This window comes from Corvus kubaryi, unplaced genomic scaffold (genome assembly GCF_017639235.1).
Source record: "Corvus kubaryi isolate FWS band 111438036 unplaced genomic scaffold, C.kubaryi_AGA036_p1.0 37398, whole genome shotgun sequence".
Taxonomy (NCBI): domain Eukaryota; kingdom Metazoa; phylum Chordata; class Aves; order Passeriformes; family Corvidae; genus Corvus; species Corvus kubaryi.
In genome coordinates, this window is record NW_024581137.1 from 28,224,097 (window position 1) to 28,250,282 (window position 26,186).

The 26,186-nt window shown below is 38.7% G+C and overlaps 1 protein-coding gene across 1 annotated transcript in view; it reads left to right on the plus strand.

Annotated features, from left to right (window-relative positions):
- The first annotated feature begins 483 nt into the window (after positions 1-483).
- The window catches only part of MACC1 (MET transcriptional regulator MACC1), a 36,954-nt gene continuing 11,251 nt past the window's right edge, over positions 484-26,186 (plus strand). Inside the window, exons 1-3 of the mRNA XM_042043914.1 lie at positions 484-653; positions 20,262-20,376; positions 22,441-24,479. Coding sequence (XP_041899848.1) covers positions 651-653; positions 20,262-20,376; positions 22,441-24,479 — 2,157 coding nt within the window. The 5' untranslated portion in view covers positions 484-650. The remainder of the gene's footprint in view (positions 654-20,261; positions 20,377-22,440; positions 24,480-26,186) is intronic.

Consider the following 26,186-nt stretch of genomic DNA (forward strand, 5'->3'; position numbering starts at 1 on the left):
TCCCTGTATTCCCTCCACTGTAAATATCCAAGGCCACGGCCACCCCTCCTTCACTTGCTTCCTTATACCCAGCTGTCTGATTCTCTCACATACACAGAGATGCCTAAACCGGTCATACAGGTTCAAGCAATTTCAGTCACTGTATTCACTGCCAGTAAATCTAATTATTTCTAACTTGACCTTAACCAGAAGGCCACATTTTGAAACCCTCCCAACAATTCAATATATCTGCAACATGGTGTATGTAAGTAGAAAATCCTAAGTCTGTTCCAGTGGCACACAAGGAGCACATGCTTCTTCCTCCTCCTCTTCGTATCTCTCTCCCCCTAAGATGAAACTCCCACACCACCTCTACTGGTTTCAGGTGTAATCATAAACCAGCTGAAGGCAATTATGGGTAATGTAGTCCCATGGCTCACGCCTGTCTGTTTGAACAAGCGGTGCCAGGTTCCTGCTAGACTGCACATTCCAGCAGGCATTGCTCAGCACTCTGAAGAGGGAGGCTTGCCAGGTGTGCTCCAGCACCTACCTGAACCCTGAGCACGCCAGAGTGCTTCAAAGCCAGAGCAGGAATAAGTTCTCCTTCAACAATACTGATGTCTTGAACAAAACCATAGTTTGGATCTAGGGAAAACCTCCTAGTTTCCAGAATGGTGAGTTTGCTTTTTCTTAAAGTATCTTTTGCTGATTATGTTTAAAATACATTGGAGGAGCTGAAATGTCAGAGCAGTTTTTTGCCTAGTACTATTGCATCAGTCCAATACTATCTTTGGCCATTGCTAGTTCCAAGTGCTACTGGAGAAGGTGCAGAACTTATGTACATTTTGAATTGCATGATATCGTACCCTAGGGTGATTTGGGATGTGTGGAGAAAGGCACTTGCTAAGTGCTGGTGATTGCCTTTGCTGAGAGCATAAATAATGGTGAACCTCTTAAAATTTTTAATCAGTCAGTCTTAAGCTCTTCTTCTCTGTCTTACTTCTGCGAGATGAGCTGCTGTAGATCTCTGTGTGTGTGCGTGTGCGCGCACGCACCTCTGTGCGGTTTGGTTTTTTTTGCTGGTTGATTGGTTGGTTTGGTTTTATTGAAGCACTGTATGAACTAAAACACTCCACACATGTAGCTGTTGAGTTGGCCTCCGGCTTTGTCAGTTGGGGCTCAGAATGGTGAACACCTCCTAACAATCCTCCCTACGAACAAGGCGGCCATAAGAAGTCAGAAAAAGAGAGTTTAAAGAGCACATACACTTCTGAACACTGAAATATTCATTCTCTATTAAAAGAATCCTTGAAAGGTAATACCTCCAGCCTAAATGGAGGCAAGACCTATCATGCTAACATACCTTGAACCAACTCCCTTTATGGCTAAAAAATAACAAGCAGAGCTGGCCGGTCTGTTTAAAAATAGAAAGATTTAAGTGAAAGACAAAAAAAGCAGCAGTTCTTGTTCTTTTCCCACCTGTTATTACCACTCAGCTAATACCTCTTTTTTCCATATGGATTTATTTTTTTAAGAAGAATGATCAAAATTTTAACAGCTTGGGAATAGTTTTTGACTGGCTTTATTGAAAGGGAAATAGGTATCCTCCTGAGTAACTGATCTAGAGAGAGAAGAAGTGAGGGAATCATTCATACTGGGTAGGTCTTGGGAGGCACAAATTGCCACACTGGCAGCGCTTTCCCTGGCCCAAAATCATGTACTTGACAGTTGTTAATATAAAAGGCTCCAACACTGAATTTACACACTGAAAACAGTTGCACAGTGTCTGTGTTGGGTGGGACATACACAACGGGATTAACAGCACAAGTTCAAGCTGGTTATTGACATGTGAGAAGCCAGAGGATGGTGTTTGCCTTGGGTACATTAAAAACAAGGAATACTTACATTTGTATTCACTAAACGACATAGTACACAACAATATCCTGTGGGAGTGTGCTCAACAGGCTAATTACATAGAGCCATAGAATCAAAGAATTGCTTGGGTTGGAAAAGACCCCTGCGAACATAAAGTCTGACCATTAAACCAGCACTGCCACGTCTGCCACTAAACTGTGTGCCTGAGAGCCACACCTACACATCTTTTAAATACCTCCAGGGATGGTGGCTCCACCACTTCTCTGGACAGCCTGTTCCAAGGCTTGACAACTCTTTTCGTGAAGAATTTTTTCATAATATCCAATCTAAACCTCCCCTGGCACAACTTGAGGCCATTTCCTTTTGTCTTATTGCTTGTTATCTGGGAAAATAGACCAGCCCCCACCTCACATCAACCTCCTCTCAGGTAGCTGTAGAGAGCAATAAGGTCCCCCTTGAGCCTCCTTTTCTCAAGCCTAAACAACCCCACAGCTGCTCCCCATAATACCTGTGTTGTACACTCTTCATCAACTTTTTTCCTTTTCTCGGACTTGACACAGCAATAAGTTGTAATAGAAGGTTTATTTAGCATTTAAATATTTGGTTTACATTCTGCTGCTCTCTTCCCTTTCTCCTGTTATTATGAGAATGGCTAATTGGGTTCAATTGTACACTTTGTTATTCAACTTATTTTAAGTCTTTATCATAGCTATTTCCCCCTGTGGACCAGGAATATTTGTGTTTGGTGGACTATCTGTGAGAGATTTCTATGAATGGTATCCAAGGAAAAAAAAAACCTTTGATGCTCACTGTCTCTGAAGTTGGATGCCATTCCTCTCTATTTTTCAAAATAGATAAACTCAAACTCCTTGAGAAACTACATGTGTTCATGCTACTGCAAACTTTGGCACAAGTCCCTGTAGGGAAGTCCACCCTTAAAGTATGAATACAAAATATGTGGAACAAACACCAAAAACCCATACGGTCCAGGAAAATAAATCACATTGCTGTAAAAGTCAAAGACTGGATTTTTTTGGACAGAACAGCCAATTAGTCAGTCTAATCTGATGATCTCTAAAGGATGTCCTCTTGTCTGAAGAGCTGAGCTCTGCAGTAGTGGCAGCTGTAGTTCATCATATTTCTACACCACAAACATGGTCCATACTTGTAGCAAAATTTCTAAAACAATAAGCATAGTTCTGTCTGGAACTATAGGCTCTTCTATCACTTCTCCTACTGCATAGAATTGTAATTTACCTCACAGATCCCACAATGGGAAATGAAACATGATTTGGAAAGATAAAGCTACTTGAACATCATCCCTTTCTTGATGTCCCATACACTGCTGCTATCACCAGATGTTAACTTCTATGAAAGCCTTTTCCTCTCATCTCTTGCCCTCTTTCTGGAATTGTTTTCAGTTCATCTCCTTCAACTCTGTAATTTCAGGAAAAAATAGGTGTTTTTTTTCAGAAACTGAATTGCAGTGTAAATGTGACATCCTATACTAATGGAAAGCATGTACTTCAATTAGCTCTGCAATATTTTACCATATTTTCATCTGCTTCTCAGTACAGACGAATATTCCATTTGCATTTCTGCACATCCTTTTTAAACTGCTGAAGGTCATGCTCAAACTTTTCCTAATAAATTTCTAAACTAGTTTAGAAATCAATGTGTGAGTAATTTGAAATTGTTCCTTTGAGAGCACCTCTTCTTATCTACAGCAAACCTAATCTCACACTGTCTCATTTATTAGGCTTTTCCATAGCTCTTCATAGTTTGCTCTAGTGTTAATAATCTCAGTAATTTTGGTTTGTGAGCAAACACAGTCATATCACTTTCCACTGGCTTTCCCTTTCCACCCTCCAGAATTTCCTCAAAGAGCCTATTGTGTACTTCAATATGTGGAGGTACTGCAGTACATCCCTACCAAGGAGCAGTGGTGAAGCTGAAGCAGGGCTTTGAACCGCTGAAAACATCAGAAAACCAAAAAAATTTTATAGCTTGTTGCAAGGGATGTTTTGGGCTCTGGTTCGGTGTCATTTTGGTGATGAGAAAAAGAATTTAGGTTTGGATGTACCTGGAATTTTATAGGAGGCATATACTGATTAATTACTGTAAGAGAAGGAGTCCTTTTCTTGTGCAGCTGAACTTCACCTTGTAAGCCAGCCTGATCAAGGAGAAGATGGCTGATTATTTAGCTGAAAGCTATATTGTATGCTGTCTTTCCCTTGCTCTGTGGGTGACTCTGCAGGCTTAAATTCTCTGGAATCCCACAGCCCAGAAAAGAATAATTGAGATGTTATGTTTGGGGTATATATTTACAAAAGACTAGATGACAATTATTTGAGTCCAAAATGTAAAGAGTAGACTATTTTGCCAGTTTCTTCAGCTCTCTCTATGGGGAAAGGATCTTTTTGAATTATTAGAGAAAGTCTGCCTTCACTGGATACTCAGAGTACTTACAAATCTTTGTGTTCTTTGCTTCACACCTGTGAGAGGGAGAGCTGCCACTTTAGTTTGGGTAACTTCTTGCACTCCATTCAAGCTCGGTAATCGCTGCTGCAGAATGGGGTAGTCCCCTTGTTCATACCTAGCCATTGCTTCCTGCAGGCCAGTGCAGGAGAACACTGAGTCATTGTGCCTGGACCAGCTCCTGGTGAGACCAGAGAAGCACCAGGGTTGATGCAAAGGAGATGCAGGACTGCTGTTTTCTGGAGCAGCCAGCCAGCCAGCCAGCCAGTCAGATGGCATCCCCAAGACCAGGCTTAGCCTCAAGCACAGTGCCATATGATCTCATCTCTTTTCTAATACTTTGAAGACTTGGGAGATTTGACCCTTCTTCTATTCCAGGCTTGCTCTGAGCTAATTCTTTAATCTCTTTCTCTCTTTCTCCATGGAGGCATTTAACATTTCCCTGCATTAAATGGGGGTTCACAAGTATTTAAATTGATTCTAAAGCATATTGGTTTATACTTTAATTTGCACTGACCTCTAGTTAGATATAATGATATTATTTGAGGTTTCATCTTTACCTACTAATTGCCAACAGCCTTGCTTGTCCATTGTGCCATTCATTCTGTGATCATGCCAAAGGAAGCAGCTCCTTTCCCCTGGCTGAATAAGCTGTATCGCAAAACGTTCATGTAACAACTTGACAAGGAATTGTTCAAGTTCTCACCTGAGCCGGTGTCTGTAAAAAACCCCAAAAGTTTCACAAGTCAATGCAAAGCTTGTGACCCATAAGTGGCAAATCCTACAGCCTAATTTCTGTCCTATGATCCTAAATGGGACTAAAGTTTGGATATGTATTTACATAGAGAATAAACTGTTTTTCTACATGCGCTAAGCTGCGTAATTAAAAGGAAATGGCATTGCCTGAAATAACTTGGGGGAGAGACAGCTGACAAGACTTTGAAGTGGTTTGTTTATATTCATACATGATCTCACGTAATACCTTCTCTTAGCCCTGAAGAAAAGGCTGTCATGTGATGATAACCTTCTTGGGTTCATCCTGATCCACTAGCCTTAACAGGATCTCTGTAAAGGTGGGAGGGGTGGAACACCGCAGAGAGACAAGAAGTATAAATTTATTCATAGTACTGCCCTAATTCCTGTAGCACTAATTGCTACCTGTTGCTCTGTGTGAAATTATAATGTCTCAAACATGAGTAATGACAGATTGTTCTGCTCAGGGATTCTTCTTTTCTTTTCTTTTCTTTTCTTTTCTTTTCTTTTCTTTTCTTTTCTTTTCTTGCTTGCACTGAGCAGTGGATATTAATATGGCAGAGCAGAAAAGTGCAACTAATCAGGAAAATATGTAGGAGAGCCCTTTGCACCTTGGAATTCTCTGGTGTATTTTAACCGGCAATGATTGTACTGTAGTCACAAAACACACAGCAAAAGGTATTGTGTGCACTACTCACGTGCTCCCCAGATAAGTAAGAAGTTCTCTAGACCTTTCCTCATCTCATGTAATAAATGGTAGCAGAAACAAAAGGACAATATTTTGGAAGTCTGAACTTAATATAAGTGGCATTTTCCACCACAGCAAATTTTTTTTCAATAATAAATGGTATCAGAATTCTAAGTTTGGCTGCTATTAAATAGTTTTACCAGATAAATGAAAACATGGGAGAGAGAAAGGGGTGTGTGTGTGTGTGTATCAGTAATTTTCTGCTACCTGTAATACATAGCTACAGTTCAGTTTTATCTGTTTCTGGTCATAGCTGGAAAGGGAAGACAAACATAGCAGAGTGAAAGGCTGCCAGGAGGTGTTATGAATACCTGCCTTGCTCTCCAGTTAATTGCCTTTTCAGGGTGTGAGCGCCCGGGTACAGAGAAGGGCTCTTGTCATATTTACATGATTATTTCCATCCCTTTGGTCTGGGTGACAGTTCTCTTCCCACGGCACTTTCAAGTCCTATTCCCATTCACTGATTTTCTAAGTAGTCTGGGACAAGTTGTTTGGAGCTGGATTTTTAAGGGGTTAGCACATGTTTACACAATTCTTACAGTAGGGGTGGAAGGCACTGGAATATGGTTATCACTTTCTTTGTGGTCTAGTCTTCCCATCTTGGTTTGGACTAGTAAACTGTCAAAGGTTACCTTCAAAGGTAAGCTTCCAACCCAACTATTATATGATTTTATGATATGTAAACTCGTCTATCTCCATTTTCCCCCATCCCTACCCTTCCTTATCTTGTGCATTAAACAGTTTGTTGTTATGAGGCTCTGCTTTTTATGTATTTGTACAAAGCTTTGCATAGGGATGCTATTTATTCTAGTTCTACCAGAATATCAATGAAAAAGTAAAAGAAAACCCTGATTTGGGCCACAACAGAATATAAACAGAAGCTCTGAGGCATAGAATTGGATTTTTTTTTAACATTTCAATTCAATAAAAAGTGTTACAATCACACAACTTGTCACAATAACAGCTAGGTAAAGTTCTATGGCCTTGATTCTTCACAGGAAGAGGGAAGATGATTGCTTTTCTTGGGTTTTTTGCTTTGAAATCTATGAATAAATCAAATTTAGCGATTCTGAAACTATCAACTGTAGGACTTTCCAGGTTTTTATGCTTGTGATGCCAAAAACTGTGTCTTGGCACAAATAGGTCTGGGAGGCTGAAAAACCTAAGAGTTTCCTAGGTGGCAAATCAAGTCTCTCCTAATATGGAGAAAGTGGAGCAAAAGCTCACTCTGTTTCCCTGTAGGCAAAAAGTTCACTTGTGGATTACAGGTTAAGCCTCAAGTTTTTTTAAATGCTAATCTCTAAAGAACTTTAAAATGAAATTACTTGTGTGGATGCTAGTGATTCAGCATACTGAATGATGATGATAGACATTGACCTGCCATTGTAATATATTGCTAAAATCAGCAATTTGAGATTAATTTGTACTGTAAAATAAAATTATCTGAACCAGTTTTCACAACAGAGCAAATTTGCTTAGTGCCATTTATCAAGACTGCCGGGGCATAACATCATTTCTTCTTGGTGTGAAGTTGAGTGAAATCTCCTGAGGTTCTGAAGACCAGAACTTGTACCATGTTAGACAAATATTTTCTTATGTTCTTGTTGATGACCACCTGTGTGATACTATTCACTTCTGGTGGATGTGACATAGCTGTACAACAGCTAACAGAAAAACACCACATCATAGAAGGTATTTAGATCATAATAATGCAAGTTTTGACCAAAGTTGTACATATTTCTATTTTTTACCAAAGAAGGAACCTATACAAATATAACCTTGGGCTGTGGTCTGTCAGGAGCTGACCTCAACTAACTTAGTGCTGGTCAATATTTGGATCATGCACCTCCAAGAGCACCTGCCAAATTAAAGTTTAGATGAAGTTTTGGAAGCAGAATATATTTGAGTATCAATTCACATACTTCATGCTTTTCTTTCCCTTTTTGTACTAGACAACAATTTGTTGGAGAATCTTATGCTCTGCAAATATCTGCTTGTCATCAGCAGTGAACTGAAATATAGATGAATAATTTCCATTAAAGGGATGCTGAAAAACACGTTCAATAAATTGCACAATCAGGATTACATGTGTCTGTAGGATAGAGATAAAACAAATAACAGGAGTCTCCTGTCTCATTACAGCCAAGGAAAAATGCCGTAAGCAAAGTTACTTGGTGTCATGCATCAAGGTGCACATCAAGGTGTGTGCTTGATTTGCTATTTGTAAGCTAAATGTTAAGAGGATGTTTATGGTATTTAGGACATCATGACACTTGTACACTTTAATCAAGGAACCCCTGATAGTGATGGCAAGGATATATGTGCAATGGTAAGAGTGAGCTGATTGACCTAAACTGCACTGTAAACGTATTGTATATGTTGATCTCTATAGTAAAAAAAAAAAAAAATCCAACCCAAAATAACAGATTTGGTTAGGAAAAACTAAACTGTGGAATTTTGCATATATGGTTCTGCAGGATTTCACATAACAAAACACGTATTTTGAACCTTATTATCTTGAAGTGTAGGAGCTAGTTAAAGGTGTAAAACTCAAGACTTGCTGCCAAGGAGGTGAGATGGGTAAGGGAATGCTTTGATCATCAAAGTCAGTGACCTTTTGGAATGGCTGTGAATTCTTCCTCCCACGTTGTGGTACAAATGGAGCAAGGACAATAAACTTACGAAGGTGAGACCAGGAAAAGTTCTTCTTTAGGGCTGGCATTTGGAAGGTGTTGCTGAATAGGCTGAATTCTCTGAGCTAACACATGGCAGGTGCCTCCAGGTTCCTAATTAGGGAAATCAAAGCATTAGAAAGCTGTTGTAAGTAAGGTCTGTGTTTTAGTTTATTTCACTTGTAACCTTGTATTTGATACATTTCTGTCTAAAGAAAAGACTGCTCTGCTCTTACTGATCAGACTGAAACAGGCCAGCTAGAAAAACTCGAGCTTCCCAGAGGCATTGATCCCAAAAGAAATGGCCTGTGCAGGTACCTGTAGGGACTTTTGCCCTGGGCTGTTTAGTGATATTTGAGATGGATGTCTGTTGCTTTCAATCTGCTGTAGCCATTGTATGGGACACTGTTGGTAGTTTCCTCCAGCAGGGAGAGATTACCTTCCCCTCCTGAAAGACAGGCTGTCAGAGAAAACCTCAGCTCTATACATCACATGAAAATTTCATTTCCAAGTAGTAATTGTGAAATTAATGTGGTTTTGCATGATGTTTAAACATCAGAGTGGTCTCAAATCACTTTTCTGTAATTTCTGTAGTCTGACAATAGTCTAAAGAGCATTTTCACTTTGTATACCAGATGATTATTCTTTCTAGTGAGTGGAGCATCATGTGCCTACAGAGGTGGGTTTAGATGATTGATGACACCCAGGGTTTTTTTTTTTTGTGTAGGAAGCCAGTGAGACCATGTAACTTCAGCTTTTTCAAAGACTTAGTATTATAAAATATTGAACTTGCTTAGTCTGTATAAAATTGGAAGGTGAACATGCTCAGTGTCTGAGAGGAGTGAGGTAAAACAAAGTATTGACACTAGGATTGTCACAAAGCTTAAGATTTGCCAGTTCTTTCACCAGTTTTATTGGTGAAAATTAATTTTCTGCTTTTAAAAGTTCTTGGAAGAGTGCAAGAGTGATTGGAGTTGTGGATTTGTTTTGGTTTAGGGTTTGGATTTTGGTTTTGGGTTTTTTTTTGGAAGGGGGGGAAGGGGACAGGGAGAGACCAAGGGAGAAGCTGGACATAACATACAGAAATGCTGTGATTCTATCTAAGTTACTGATCTACAGCCCTTCACTTCTGTTGGAAAGGCAATAACTTCAACTGTGGTGAAAAATAGTAAAGCTTTCTGAAAAAGAAACATTGAAATAAAAGTCTGGGCAAATATTTTGAATTGATGGAGTATAATCAACAGTATTTCTGAATCATTTTCCTGGAGATTTTCTGCAGGAGTGTCTTAGAGGCAATCTTTGGGAATTTGATAAGTTTGCTTTCGGTCCAACTTTCTAAGCAATTTGTGACTGCATCTCTTAAGCCATTGTTTTTATTTCAGGATGTCAGCCAGAATTTTTGGGACAAAAAATAAATTTTCTGCAACTAAATTAACTAATTCTGGTATGTAAAAAGATGAAATTTATGATAATTTAGGGGTTAGTTTGTTTTTTTTTTTTCCCTTTGACGTGTGACTGGAGTGGAGAGTCTTCTCTATTACAGAGCTTGGGCCACTGACATCCTTACTTTCTATCCTGTGCTCATTTCCTCAAAATCTCTAGCACAGTGTCATAGCCAGTGAACCTGTGTGGAGGTATGTGGATACAAAAATGCTGCTAGCAAGGATTTTCTTGCTATTGTCTAAGTCCGTGAGAGACTTTTCTCTCTCACAGAAGAGGTAGCAGAGTTATGTAAATAACCAAACACCTGCATCCTTGAGAAGTCTTGCTTATAGTATAGTAGGAAAATATTTTGACAATGGATGTTTTAGGATTTTAGCCAATCACCCCCAAGGGGTGGCTGATCCTTGTCCAATTAGACTATGAAGAAAAAAGTCTATAAAAGAGTTTGTAAAACAATTAATAAGATCAGTCTTGCTGCACAATTCCTGCCTGCTGTATCTTCTCCTCCCTATGGCTGCAGGACATGGTGATATACCCTAGGGCTTAGGGCATGGTAATAGAGGTAGGGAAGGAAATAAGAAAGAAGGAAGCAACAGCTTTATGCCTTCTTTCTCTTTGTACCACTGCCATACTAAATGCAAAGAAATAGGATTAAGTTATTATTAACATTAAGATTTCTTCATGGCAAATGGTATGGAAAGATGTTATAGAGCTGTGTGAGATAGATTTCTTGCATCATTAGGCACCCATTGGTGTATAGTGCCAGGTCATACTATTTCTGAACAATTACAGCTCTCTCAGCTGCTTCATCAAATTTTGCCCTCAGTGATGTTGGCTCAGAAGGAAGAGCAGGAGCCAGTGAGAAACTAGGGTGTCGGTAGCAGCCTGACGGGCAGGGATGTTAGGAAAAGCAAGTTGGAGCTCTGCGGTTGCTTTTGCGGGGAATAGAGACAATGTGAGATAAAAGTCAGCACAGGAATGCCTGGGCTCACTTGGGGAGCTTCTCCAATTTGTTGTACAAGCATTTCGCTGATCGATTTTGGAGATCAGCCAACTGTCTGGTGAGAACCTCAGGAATGGCTTCTATGTCTGAGTTGTTCAGGGAGCCAGGACAAGAGAATACACAGCCTTAAGATGCTTCCAGTAGGTAATACTATCCATCACAATATAATAGTGTGGTTTTCCTGGATGGGAAAACTGGCTTTCCACTGAATGCTGCATCTAGGCTGATGGTGTACATCACCAGAAGGACAACTACTGCTGAAAAGACAGTTGGATACTGTGGTGCAGTGGAGAGAATGAAGGTGGTTAAAGAATATAGGGACTGGAGGAAGAAGAGACCTGGAAAAGTTATCTCTTACACTTCTTGCTTTCAATTCTGAAAAAAGAAAATTGTTGAAGAATGATTGTAACTGCTGTATAAAAGTGGATGAGATTGAACATCTTATTCTGCTTATTGTACCAAACATTAACAGCCAAAATTATAGATGCCCTCCTCTAAACACGTAGGAATAGACAGATCAATGAATGAGCCTGCAAAGCAGCTAGATTTAAAAACTAAATTTAGACACATAAGGGCATGCAATTTATTGGGAACTTGTTGCCTCAAATCTTCTCAGACTTGATTGCTCCTTTAGAAGAAGATCCACAGTGATAATGTACACAGTATTTAATTTTTTTTTTTTTAAGGTATAATCACTGCCATTTTGGTTCTAAGACTACCAACAATACTGAAATTAGCAGTCTTCATTTTCATAGGTAGAACTTTTTCCTTTTTCCTCTGAAATGTGCAGTCTTCCATAATTGGAGTTGGACTATTAAATGGAACCTGATACTGAATGGCAGTTTATCTTCCTCTGACTTAATTTTTGTTGCTGGATCTTTACCATTTTAGAGTCTATCTGCCAGTCATATTACTTCAGTGAAAGAATTCAGTTAAAAGTACTATTAAAAAGTAGTAGTTAAGAGTACAGTTCAGAGGTTCAAATGTCCTTCATTAGTAGAGAAACTATCCATTTAAACATGTATCCCATTTGATAGAAATAATGGGCCTTTCCTTGTCAAGAGCATGTGTGATTGTTATGTAAAGGGAGAGTTTGCAGTATAATAAGAGGTGCTGTTTTTGGCTTTTAGAGAACAAAATGCATTTTTATGAACTCTCCTCCCTTCTTCCCTTCAAAATTACATTGTCAAAAATAACTTTATAATATTGGCAGGTGTAGCTTAAAGGACAGCTCAGGCTATTATTAACAACACAGGCACAAATGCTTTAAAGGCAATGATGTCTCACTTCTGGAGGAAAGATCCAACCAAACTTTGGGAACTGTAGTTGCCATAAAAAGCAACAAAGGAAAAGTTCACTTTCTGCAGTATATTTTGGATGTTGTCTCTGTGATTAAGACTCCCTTTCTGATGCTCCTTTTACCATGTTCCTAAAGTGTCAAGGATTATTGAACGAGTCCTTCAGTCAAAACAGGTCAATACACAAAAAATAGGTAACAGTCTTTCCTTGTGGATATTATTGCAGTCTATCAAACATACTATTTGTGCTGGTACATGTTCCCTGTGTCTGTTATGTGGTCAGTCAAGTAGAGCAAAATGTAATTTGTGGATGCACTGAAGAACGGTTATGCTTGCAGTTATTAACTCTCTGAACTAACCTCTAATTACAACCGGAGGAATCCTTGCCAAATGACTTTACTTTCTTCTACTATATTTAATCTAATTATTTTCCCAAACAAGTAGTTGCCTCTTTTATTAATTTTTTTCCATGTTGATCTGATCATTTGTCATCCATTTTCCATTGTTTCTGCCGTCTCAGTACTGATGTCCCTTTATACTTCCCAGGAGAAATGGAACAAGTGATTGTCATGTTTCCCCCCTCTTCACCATGCCATTCTTGTCCTACGAAACTGGGGTACCTTTTTTGCTAGTTTAAACATTTTGAAAGCTTGCCTGAGGTAGTTTAAACCTTCCAAAGCATATTCTCCATGTGTGTTAACTGTGTTAATTCATTTTTTGGTTGGTATGTTGTTGGGAGTTTTTGTCCCCCCTCCAAGTTAACCAACACCAAACCAAAGGGTCCACCTGATAGTACAGGTTTTCTGACACGTTTTTCCTTTGTGTTGAGGCAGAATTCTGTCATGCTTATGGAAAGATAGACCTTTCCTTATCTCATCAAAGCCACAGCACATTGTAGTGTCCCCCTGTATCCTTCTCTGGGCACTCACCTCAATTTGCTGAAAGCACAACACCGGAAGCCTAAAGGCACCTTTCATATGCCTGGATATCAGGTTCAATTTCCTTCAAGGTTCTCATTGCGTATTTTGCTCATGCATCTTTAATCTACACCTGTCCAAAATAAAATGTTGCTATCCAGGCAGCACACTGACAATTTAGTTCCACAGCTGGATGTTCAAGACTGGATCCCGACATAGTGTCAGCCACATCACTTTGTCATATCATTCTTGGCCTGAAATAACAGAAAAATCATCCTACATATTTGCAACAAATCCAGGTGATTCAGGTTCTCAAAATCTGCTGTTAATATTAATTACAATAATAATTTCAAGAGCTTTTAGAGCTGTAAGCAGCTAAAACACTGGTCTTTCTCTGTGGGTGGTTTCCTTGATGTATTCTGCTTTACCCTGATGCTGTGAAGAGAGTGCAGCCCTTGCAGGATTTTTTTATCACATCACTGGGCCAGATGAGACATTTGAATGTTGAAAGTCAAGAGGGATTTCTTCCCTGCCTGTGCTCAGCCCTTAAATTTAAAATTATATCTATGACACATGTAACTCAGAAGTGCCTGAATGCCCGTTTCTATGGAAGAACTGAAGAACTACTTCACTACTTGACCTGGGTTTGATTGTCTGGAAAATGGATCCTTTGCTTGTTTTCTGGGTGGATAGTAGATGTGCTATTTTCTATATATAACTGGAAAAGCTAGAGGAATGTTGCCAGAATCAAATCTTAGGGACAGAGGAAGCCTTTTTTTTTTTTTTTTTTCCTCCTTTTGGTCATGCCCCAGTGACTCTGAGGCATTCAAAGGATTTCTGTTTATGCCACCACTATTTCTGTCCCCCACCACTGCTTCCTGCCCTCAAAGACCACAGCTCATATCTATCCTGCTCAAAGCTGACTTGTGGCATTAACATATTCAGACATGAGCCTTTCCCAGGGAAGGACATAATGAATGCTATGCAAAGTCGGGAGTGCTCTCTAAGCCAAGCTAGTGGGCAGATGTCTCAGCCTTTAGCTCCACTTGTCATTGACAGGCAAGCTGCTCAGTTAAAGACCCAATGTAATTCCTTCATGCAGCATGGATGTGAGAAAAAGTCTAACTTAGTGGAAAAAGAAGAAATCAGGGTAATGAAATAATATATAGACCACTTTGGAGGTGTCATGTACTTAAAAACCTGTGATCACAGCTATAGTTCACGGGGATATAAATAGCTAACAGAGATTTTGATCATCCTGGTACTTCCCACTTCTCTAGGCTGATTAAAAATGTTGATAGCTGAGGTTTCTGTGTCATCCTAGAAAGCATTAAAAGTACCTAAGGAAAAGCAGCAGGGCTCCAGTTCACATGCAGAACATGGTATCTACAGGTTTTGCCTTGCTCTGAAGTGTTGCATGCATTAATTATGGTGACACTGAAACACTTGCAGCACCTAGAAACGAAAATTTTACTTTGTAATAAAACTTCTAAATTAAAGGTGCTCCTTACAGAGTACTTTCAATATCCTCTTTGAAGGAATAGCTGTTGGCTTCAGTCAGAAGTACAATACTGCAATACTTGTAGTATTCTAATCTCTGTGAAGGAACCAAAAGTGCTTTCACAGAACCTCCAAAAATGAAGAAACGAACTGTGCTTCCAAAGTATGTACAAGTATACACACTAAGTGAGAATCCAGTGAGATTTTTAACTATTGTTTTTAACTGGTGTAAGGACATAAATCCACAGAAGAATTAGGCTGATAAACTTGCAAAGCTTTTTCTGTTCATCAAAAAGAAGAAATATTGCAATTTCATAGTGCAAAGTTGGATCCATTAATTAATTTGTTAGTGATATCTTTATTTCCCATTTCCTGTTCTCGAAGAAGTTACTTGGTAAAGTAAGTAGAAGGCAACGTTTCTTTTTTCCTGAGGCCAAAGGGAAACCACTGAGTATTTCAGAGTGGTAGCTAAAACCCAAAAGACAACATCAAAACTTAACTACACATCCTTGAGGTTTCTGGAAAGCAATATTCCCAAATGTAAAGTTTATAATTGAAAATAAATGCTCTACTACTTATGCTCATAACAAGCAGTTTTAGAAGCATAGATGTGTGTAATGGAGGGAAGGATACTTGCCTTGTGGAGGGAGTGTTTATGGTATAGCTATTTTTGCTTGCACAGTGTTCCCCAAACAGGCTGTAAAGTAAGTTCTGGGTTGTGCAGAGCTGAGCAGAGGCTATAAAAACCCACCTGCAAAGTGGTGGAATCTACTGAGAGGATGACCCAATTCAATTCCCATTTTTGTTGTGCTGAGAGTACCAGCTCTACCCTTAAGCACTGGCTTGGGTGAAGTATTACAAGCAGTGATTGTGTCAGTTCCAAGCAGCCATGCAGACCTATGTTGGGTCTGCAGAAAGTCTAAGCCCTGGGTTCAGTGTGAAAGGCTCTGCAGTTCCCACAGGGTGATACATTTTCACAACATTGAAAAAGTAGGTACCAAACTTGGCAACTATTTGACAATAGAGTAAACCAGTAGATAAATCTATTGAAAATTCCTTTTTATAATTATAGTCAAAATGGCAAGGTATTGGGTCATACTAAATCATCAATGTTGCTGCTGAACTTTAAAAGTCGATCTTGTCTCTGTACAAAGTGAGATACAGATGGATTTCCTTGAATGCCTTGCATGCACCAGACTAAAATATGTTGAAGGCTTCCTCACTTCAGCAGAATGTTCCATTTGCTGTGCTGCCAGTGGCTAAAGCACCACAGTTCAGCTCTGTAATCAAAGATTAGTAACTTGGGTTCAAGTGCCTCTCACTGAACTCTGAGCTGCATAAAGCTGTTCTAAGCCACAAGAACCAAGAGACAGTTAAAATATGATCTATTACTGTAGCTAATGCTTAAAAATATGTTAGTCTGCTGAGAATGGGCAGTGTTTTAGGTTTGTTGGTGATGTGCAGTCCTTCTGAAACATTCCCTCTTCTGTGTATTGCTGTCTCTTTAGAATCCTTTTTCTTCTCTCTATATAATAGAATTTCAAGAATTCAGTAGACTCAGTATTTGGTTAGATGAGGAACATATTATTTAACATTCTGTTACATTTACAATTTTCCTTTTTCAGAAAGAAACTTGAAAGTCTAACAACTCAACCTATATAACTAGAAAGTCATTTTCCCCTGTGTCACCCAAAAATGACCCCAAGGAATGAGCCACATCACCCTCACCTGTTTCTGTTGCTTGTTCTCTCACTGCTAATGCATAAACTTCATCCTCTGATTACAAAGGCCATGAATCTTTTTGAATAAGGGTAGCACTGTGTGGGGAACATGTAGAAGTCCATGGGGAGACATGGCCGCAGGAGAGCTCTGTTCTTAACAAAACCTGCTTTTGAAGAAGGATTAAGGTAGAATGAAATATAAATTGCTAGTGTTTTGCTCTGAGATATTGATACTTAAAAAGCACAAAGGAATGTGTTCTCTCTTATTTTTGAAGGCAAAGGCAGTGGCAAAGCATTTGCCTTTGGGCTTTTTTTATTTTCTTTGTTACCACTGTTTTAGACAGAGCAGGATATGGTTTTTTTGTTAGTGAGATTGGGGAAAAAAAAAAAAGGTGCACTTGAATTTTGAAAGACCTGGAAGAAATTTCTGGAGGCATTATATGCAGCAAAAATGCTGTCTGCAGCAAATCTGTCCCCTGACTTCTGTGAAACTGAACTTTCTACCCAAGACTTTCTTCTTCCTCTAGAGCATCTAGTGCATTTTTCTTCCTCTGTAACAGTGCTGCAATGTGCCTGCTAGCAGTGCTCCGGTTCCTGGGTTACGTGCTTTTATGGGTCAAGCAATCCCCAGCAGAGTGCACCTGGCTAACTGTTGCTTGCCCTCATACAAAAAATGCCACATCTCTCAGCACTCACTCAGGTTCACTCACTGGTCACCTCCACAGCTGATCTCTTTCCAACCTCTTCACTTCCTCATTCCCTCCTGACTTCCCACTGTGAGCTGACATGCCATCAGTCAAATAATTCCTTTCACCATTAAACACTTGTCAGTTTATATCTTTCTTATTCAGTGACTACAGCAAATGAAAAGCTTGGTCTCTGGCTCTTCCTACACAGAGTTCCCTTTTTTTGCAGCAAAAGGTTTTTATACCTTTGCTTTTCAGTGCTGATCAGTATGGCTGTATATCCCACATGCATCGATCTCACTTCTCTTGTGAATGATTATGCTTCAGAATTTGTTCAGCTAAGTTCCAAGTTAATAGGTCTGTCCTATCAACAGTTAAGTTTGGGATATTTTATCACAGAATGTATCAATGGAAAAGGATAGGCATTTGTTTTTCTTATTTTCTTAGGCTCATTGAAAGGAGCTGGGGCTTTAGGCCTTCCCAGCACTCAGGCTGGAGCAGAGAAGAGGTGGGACCCAACTGTGGTGTCAGCTCATGTAACCCTGTGCAAGAGGCGCATCGCCCAGTACCCAGTGGTGTGTGTACAGCTTGTCCCCAGCATTTCCCACATCCCTTGACATGCTGGCCAAATGTGGTCATCTTTTGCTCAGGAAAGTTTATATATCTCCCCTTCTCTCATCCTCTTTTTAGCTGGCCTGAAGATGTGCCCCAGTCACAAGGGATCCCTCATCATGCTGTCATACCAAGAAATGCTTTCATGGGGGCGGAGGATTATATTTGAAAGTGGTTTTCCTTTTCAGTATCTGCCTTTTCTATCTCTATGCCAGGCTAGTGATGAACATTTTGAGGAATTCCCAGAGGGAACTTTTAGGAAATGGTTTATTCTATTTGCAGAAGTCCTTAGTGTTTCAAAAACTTCCACAAGCAATTTTGTTGTCATGTCTCTGTCAATATAATCCCACTGCGTAAAGAGATTGTTTTTCTTTCTTCCTCTCTTCTTCTCCCTTCTCCATGGGTTTCCTATTTTAGCCCCTGTACATATGCACTCTCGTGCCCTTTCTTCATCCTTATTTACTACCTCCCACTTTGTGTGGCTACTGAAATAATTGTAGGTGTTTTAACTATTTAAAGAACTGTTCTTAAATTCATTTGTGAATTATCAGTAAATTGTCAGACAGAGATTAGTGCTGGCAACAAGTACACTGGTATTGTAAAAAGAAGACTTACTTTTTGTACATTTATTGAGATTTTAGACTATGGATACCTTATGCTTGTGTGATTAAACCTCCATAGTGTATATGTAGAAGCCAGAGATTAAAATCTTGCATGTTTATAAAATGCATTCAGTTTTTCAACATCTTGAGATGCAGTAGCAAACCAAAATTTATTTCTTTTGAAGGAGTCTGTATACATTATCAAATATACCATTGCTTATCAGAGGCAGCAGCAACAGTGATATCTTTATCTAGATGTGGAATGTCATATCTTGGAATTAATGGTGTTGGGATTAAGGAGGCATTTTAGTTTCCAGTTTTGTTCTGGTGGGGTGCTAGTAGCAGAGGCCAGAATGTATTGATGTTGGAGGCTAGCTTTACCTACTAGCTAAAATCAGGACTCCAAAGGCCAAATAAAAGAGATTTCTCGTAACAAAGGAATCTGAAAATCCATACAGCCTTCTGAGGTGCTGGGTGACTGTTGAGCTTTGCCCGACCTCAGTCTTGCACCCTGCTTGTGTACAAAACGGCGCCTGAACAGACTGCCATTAGCTGAAGGTACCTTTTGTGGGAAGAGCAAAAACTATCAATTTACATGTGTAGTGAAAAAAAAGGTATCTTAAACCATGGCATTGTTCAGTGAAAACAGACAGCTGGCTTCTGCTTTCTGTGCAGTAATGCTTGGATATAAGGTATGTGTCCTTTCCCATAACTCAAGTGGAACTGGAGAGAACTGGAACTGAAAACTCATTTTTCTTACAGCTGCAGCAAAACCAGGCCAAATCCTTCTTCTTTTTCTCTCTCTCTTTTTTTTTTTTTTATTTTAAAAGTGATAAAATGAGGCCTCCTTAGGCTGCAGTGTTCACTGCAGAAGTAGCAGGCTGCAGTATTTCAGACTTCTGAACAAAGCTGACTTTTGTATCCCATGTATGGATCCAAAAATCTTCTGGATTTTTTCCTTCTCTCTTCTTCTCCCTTCCTTGTTTGTTTGTCTCTTTGGCTCATTTTTTCCCCAGATATCTTAATGGTCATCAGCATTTATATCTCACTACATATAGGATCTGTGAGAGGATTCTGGGAAAGTCACTAGGTGATGTCTTGGTTTATAGCACTAACTTGAAGAGCTTCCCTCCACAAAAAATCTCTTTTATTTTATTTCCTCTAGCTTCTGTTCCTGGGATACAGTAATCTCAGCATGTAGGATACCAAATGCTTGCTTGAAACTTCTGTAATTCCTCTTTCTTTAGGAGACACAACAGCTCCCACTTTCTTCAGCATTAGTCAAGTTACCTTGAGAGGCTCATCCTTCTGTTGCCTGCCTCTAAGGGACTGCACCAAAATGAAACAATTTCTTGTAGCCGGAACAAGGAAAAAGAGATCTGAATATCCTCTCTTGGGCTGTTGCTGTGCTGGTGTGCTCACTAAGGAAGGGTACTTTAAGTCATTCTTGGACAGACTAAAAGGAAATCTGACCTGATCGTCTTTCAGGGAGGAACGTAAGAATAATAAGGCAGAATGGCAAGAAAATACTTTATATTAATTGGCATGGAAAGTAACGGGTCTAGATCTTCCCCTTTAATGATTCTACTCAAACTAACCTGAAAACAGGAATTATGGTGTCTATTTTTTAAACAAACATTTTATTCAAGACATCTGAGTGGAAGTTATTGTATAATTGGCTCAGTTCCAATTACAAGACACTTAATTTTGTGAGTTATTGGACTTCACTATGGGCTGGGGTACCACATTATACTGCGGCTGTAGCATCTGCTGGGTTTGATGGACATTAGATAGTAAGACTCACTCAGGACTGTGATGCTCTTGGGCAGAGTTAATAAATTTAGTCATAATCTATATCTTCATATTTATTTTTTCACGTCACAATACAGGAACAAAGCTCAATAACTCTTCAACAGTTTCCCCTTTTTCAAATTGCATACTTGCTGATGTTTTATATGCTTAACTGTCTTCTAGGAGGAAAATTCTTCCAGTAGTGGAACAGATTCCCTAAGCAGTGGAGAGATTCCACGAAGCCGGTCGGAGGGGACTTTGATTGACATGGATGACCGGACACCTTCAGACAGCTACAGTATGACTCTTCTGCTATTTTCTGTACTAAGGCTCTCAAACTAAAGTCTTTATTTCTGCAAAACTCTGGATCAGGCAGATTGGGAGGAAGAGTTGAAATCTTTAACTTTACATCAAAAAATGCTACTTAGAGTAAGTTTACTGGGGGTCAAGACCGGGGAAGAGAAGAGGGACTTCTTAGCCAAACTAGATTAATTTAGGGTTTTAAGAAGCATGAAGGCAGGGTAATTTTGAAGTTAGCCCGATTTAAAAACTGGAGTCTTGGCAAAGTTTATTTAATCTCCTTGCTATTTTAACCCCAATGCTGAGAAAACTTTGCCCTCCACAATGTAGGCATTCTCTTAGCTTCTTGTCCAGTAACAGATGTAACAGCAAGCCTGACGCTGTATAAGTTGTGGAGCAGGAATTATTTCTTTGCTGACATGCTGCGCTCTAGTAATTGTGCTGTTACCTTGGCATGAGAAAGCATCTGTCCTAGTGACTCAGGCTCTGACAGAGTTTTCTGCTCGTATTTTTCCTGTAGAAACATGCCCTTTAGGATGGGGGAAAAACCCAAACAAACCCCTTATGTTTATTTTGGGCTTAATTAGTTTATATTTTAATATGCAATAATGCTCTGATTGTAATAGCATCACAGTGCAAGGAAAGTTTTTTGGCCTATGGGCAGAGACAAAAGAACTTTTTAGTGGGGGCTGGAATAGCCTCACCTCCTCTGGTGACCCTGGTCAAGACAAGGAGCTTGAGGAAAAGGAGGCTGCCCCTGGGTTCAATCCCCCTGGCAGCCCACCTGGAAAGCTCTTGTCAAGGCAATGTAGATAGGCAGCTGGCAAACAGGTAAATTCCACCTTGATTCTTCCAAACCGGGAATTTTCTGGAACAGTGGAAAGACTTCATAGTTTCGGCTTTTTATCACAATTTGAAAAAGGAAACAAAAAGAGAAGTACTAACATTTAAAAGTTTTTTTTTTTTTCTTTTTGTGGCTGTATGCACTGTAATGCTTGCAATTGAGCAATGTAGAATAACCTTGGAAATGGAGAGTACTGTGGAAAGTGTAATAATGTGAGCTATAGATATGGTGAAAAAATTAGAAATTATGACTTTTCCTTCTAAAATTTAAACTCTTTGCAAGAATGTATAAAGAAGGGATGGTATAGCCTCTATATATAGAACAAATAATGGCAAAATGAAGTAATGGAAACCCTTGGCATAAAAAGTTGCGGATATTCCATTGCAAGAAGGGTGAGTCTCAACCAACTATAAACCAGCTTCTCTGAACAATTGTTAATATAAAATGTAAGGAATTCTCTTCTTCCAAAAAAAATAGATATTACTGCTAATAATGAGTATTTGTATTAGAAAAGATATGTAAATATCACTTATACACCCATATTTGTCTATTTAAATGCAATCTCAAAAAATTAGTAGTCACACAAACATTTCTCTCCAAACTTCAAGTTGTACAAGGTCTCATAAATTATATCAATTTTTTTTTTTTAATGGAAAGCTAGTATAACAAATTCCACACACATGGAGATAAATTGTAGGAGTGCTGTTATCAATTAAATGCACATGCACTAGCATGAAAAGGAATATTGAATAATGCACTTATCTGTACAGTCTGCAGTGTTTGAAAAATGAAACTGTAGTTGTTTAGTCTTTGCAAAGAGACAGACACAAAGGAAAGAAATCCATGGCATTTTGTAAGAGGCCAAAGATTACTGGAATATGATGGTTTGAACCTTATGGAACTTTATCATACTCAATGCCAATTAATACTCATAAGAGTTGATAATGTTCAACACCTCAAAAAAGATGCTTTACATCCTTCAATATTATTTTGTTATTCAGCACTAATTTGTTAGCACTCTTTCTATTAAGAAATATTCTTAATTAAATCAACATTGATACTGTTTAAAAACGTGAAGGAGAAATATAGAAATTATCTATGTGTATTTCAGGAGGAAAATTTAGTCAGCTCTTAATTTAACAGACTATCAGTTGGAAATGAACGGAATGTCTCAAGCCTCTGTGCTTTAGGAAATACTTCTTTTTTTCTTTTAAACAGATGTCAATGAAAGTAAACTGGATTTGGATATTGACTGGTCTGGTGTATTCAAACATGCTCAAGCTGTTTCCAAGACAAATCCTTTCTGGAATGAACTGTCAGGATCCAACCCTTTTGTACATGACATAGCTGCTTCCAATAGAAATGAAAATAATAAACGTCTTTCTATCTTAAAGGAAAAACCTTATTTGCTCTCTAAACTTTCTAGCAATAGGGACTCTTTGGATTCCTCAGGTGATGAGCTAGATATTGACTGTCTCCTAAGAAAGACTTCAGCAAGAAGATCTGGACGATCCAAAAGCATCTCTGACTTCCTGGATATAGTTGATAACCAAAGATTTAATCCTCACAAGACAGCACCTCAAAAAACTACAGCTTGTGATATAACATGGCTTCAGAACGACCGCGAAGCCTACAAGATGGCTTGGTTGAGTCACCGACAGCTCACCCGGTCCTGCCTAGATTTAGAAGCCATGAGCCACAGTCCTGGATGGGCGCAAACGCAAGCTACAGACATTCATGTAGTTTGTAAACTGAATCATGAAGGGGGTTCAGTGCAGCTGCCTGACTCAGATATCAACATTCATGTCCCTGTGGGTCATGTATTACCAGGAGAATTCCAAGAAGTTGGTTTAAAGGCTATCCTTAACCCTCCAATGTCATGCAACAATGATCTGTCCAGCACAGTAAGTCCTCTAATAGAACTTACACTGAGCAACCTCAACACAAGTGAAGCCATTTTCCTAGAAGTGAAAGTTGCAGCTAAAGTGAAGAATGATCCACTCAGCCAAGTTATGAGTGATATTGTGTGTTTTTTTAGTCTCAACAAAGAAGGACCTTTTAAGAAGTTGGAGAATTGCTATATTTATCAAGATACCATACAAGTGAAGCTAACTGACCTAAGTCATGTGATGTATGCAGTGATTGCCATACAAGCAAGCAAAATCCAGCCCCCAGCAACTAATGTGTGGGACTATGTTCATAGAACAGTCTCAGTTGGAATTTATGGTCCCAAATATATTCATCCATCTTTTACTGCAGTTTTTACAGTCTTTGGTCATAACTACATTCCAACAAAACTCACTATTTGTGATATAAAAAAAAGGGGGAAAGGTATGCCTCCTGTGGTGTTTCAGCTGTGGGGAAAGCACACATTTCTGCTTGAAAAACCCCAAGATCTAAACATTTCTTTGATATCCTGTGATCCAGATTTTGAAGTAAAAATGGAAGATCAAAGCAAAAATATTAAAAAGGAGGAGTTGAAAACTGGTGAAATGGTCCGCCAGCAATTCCTGTTTTCCATGCTTGGATGTAGGGAGATGCATTTCTTTGTTTTCCTTGTTCAGATTAAAATCTTAAAAAGTAGCCAAGTAACACAGTTCCATGTTACGACTCCCGATCCAGCTCCAAAATTAAGTGGAATTATTAATAGGCCAAAGCGCCTACAAAACCGCAAAGAAATCAAGTCTGCACCATGGCTTTTGATACCAACAATAAAATATCCAAAGTTTCAAGACAAAACTTTGAGTGTCAATACTTATGGAGTGGCTTTGAAAACCGTGTTACGTCAAAATAAGATTGACTATTTGCTGGAATATTTTAAAGGGGACACAATAGCACTTCTTGGTGAAGATAAAGTTAAAGCCATTGGACAAACCAAAATGAAAGAGTGGTACGTGGGAGTTCTCAGAAGAAAGATTGGTCTTGTACATTGCAAAAACATAAAAGTGATTTCCAAAGAACAAGCTATGGACACTGCTGATAGTGAGCTAACTACCAGGAATCTTGTTGAACAAATTGCCTTGCCATTCAAAAAATTGACTTATATCTACTCAGTAGTTCTGTCTACGGTATCAGAGAGTGTTTATGACTGGAGAGCTTTAGCTGAAGTGTTGGGATACTCACATATGTCTCTGGATGACTTTAATGAGGCACATGCTGATAAAGAATCAGAAAGAGTTGCACATATTGTGAAGAAGATGAAGCAAGACTGCCATGCTAACAAAAAAAAAAGACTATTTCTTTATGAACTCATTGTTGTAAGTATTGCATGAACTAACCGGCTTATTGGGAATGTATTGCCAAGAAACTACTCAGTTGTAATGTAGGAACAAGAAAATCTGATTCTGCATCCCTGCAGGATCTTTACAAACCTGAACATATTACTAAAAGTTGTAGACACCAATAGGTGGAAAATACATCCAAACTCTCATGAAGAATAATACTTTGATCAATTAATTCTGAATAGTCTTCTGTTAATGCTCCAGAAACTGTGTTCATTTAGTAGGTTGACTAAGATAACTTTTTTTGTTTTTAAATATCCATGATTGAAATAGTTTTGTCTTTTGTCTTGGTAAATTGCTTCCCTGGGAAATTCACATTCCTGTTGTGAAGTATTAAGTAACATTACTATACTGTGGGAACTCCACTATACGTACATAGATATATCTATATATATCTATATATCTCTATAGATATAGATATAGATATTTGTCTATGCTAAGTTTCATGTCTAGCTTAGCTTCATATGTTTAAAAGACACATCTTGATCCAAATGTTGAAGGCAAGATTTTCTATCCACACCTTACAACTTCATAGTCAATGTTGTATTGGCCTAAGGAGGATATTGCAAGTATTTCAGTATCTATTTTCATGGGCCTCATTTGTAAGCCATTGGACAACTTCCATGTGACTAAATACTGCCAAATGTGAATCAAAAGTTTATTTTAATTACTTCCAGGTAATAAGTTGCACTGTTAACAATCCTAATTCGCTTACTGATTTGTGTGCAAATTAATTTGAAATTAATGGTCCCTTAATACTCTCCTTGTCTCTGACAGAAAAGTTGACCAACCTATTAAGGAACAAAAGATAATTAAATTTCTGATATGAAAATAAAGTATTACAAAAATGGATGTTTAAAAACTCACATTGTAGCTATTCATCTAAAGCCTTTTTATTACCCTGAACTGTAAACCTCAGCTAAGTTTACTCCTCATCACTGGTCTATCCCCTTTGAAGTGCTGACAGAAACTTCAGCAGGATTCAGAAAATTTTGGTAGCAGTTGCCACTTGCAATTCTTAAGAGCACATCAAACTATGTGGAATAAAACTGAGCCTGTATGAGGTATTGCAAAGTCTGTCATGTCTCTGTACAAAAAGGAGTGGGGGGCCTAAAGGTGAAAATTATCTAAACTTTCAAATGAATGCAGTGAAACAGAGTTCATTACAAAACAGGCAAAATGTGGGGCATAATTTGATTAAGCTTATAGAAGCATAGAATGGTTTGGGTTGGAAGGGACCTTAAAAATCATCTCATTCCAACCATCCTGTCATGGGCAGGACAACTTTCACTAGACCAAGTTGCTCAATGTCCTGTTTTGTGAGATTTATATATTTTTGCTAGGAAGTGCCAAAACAGGTCCTCGTCTTTGTAGAGCTAGACATAAATCTAGATGTCATCCATGTAATTTTGGGGTAGAATTTTCAGTTACTTTTAAGAAATCTCCATTTTTTGTGTTTTATAGGGTTCTTGCTTATCACAGCAAATTGCATACTGAACCACTGTCTCTCCAGTTTAGGGGAATTTTGTACAGTGCGCTGTAGTCAGCTTCTCCCTAGTGTGTCTACCAAAGTTCTGTTTGCTATGAGGGTTTTTTATGGTTTATACTTTAAAATTAAATTACACATATGTCTGATTTCTGCAGAAATGCTTGATATTTCACAAAAAAATCAGTATTTAGAAA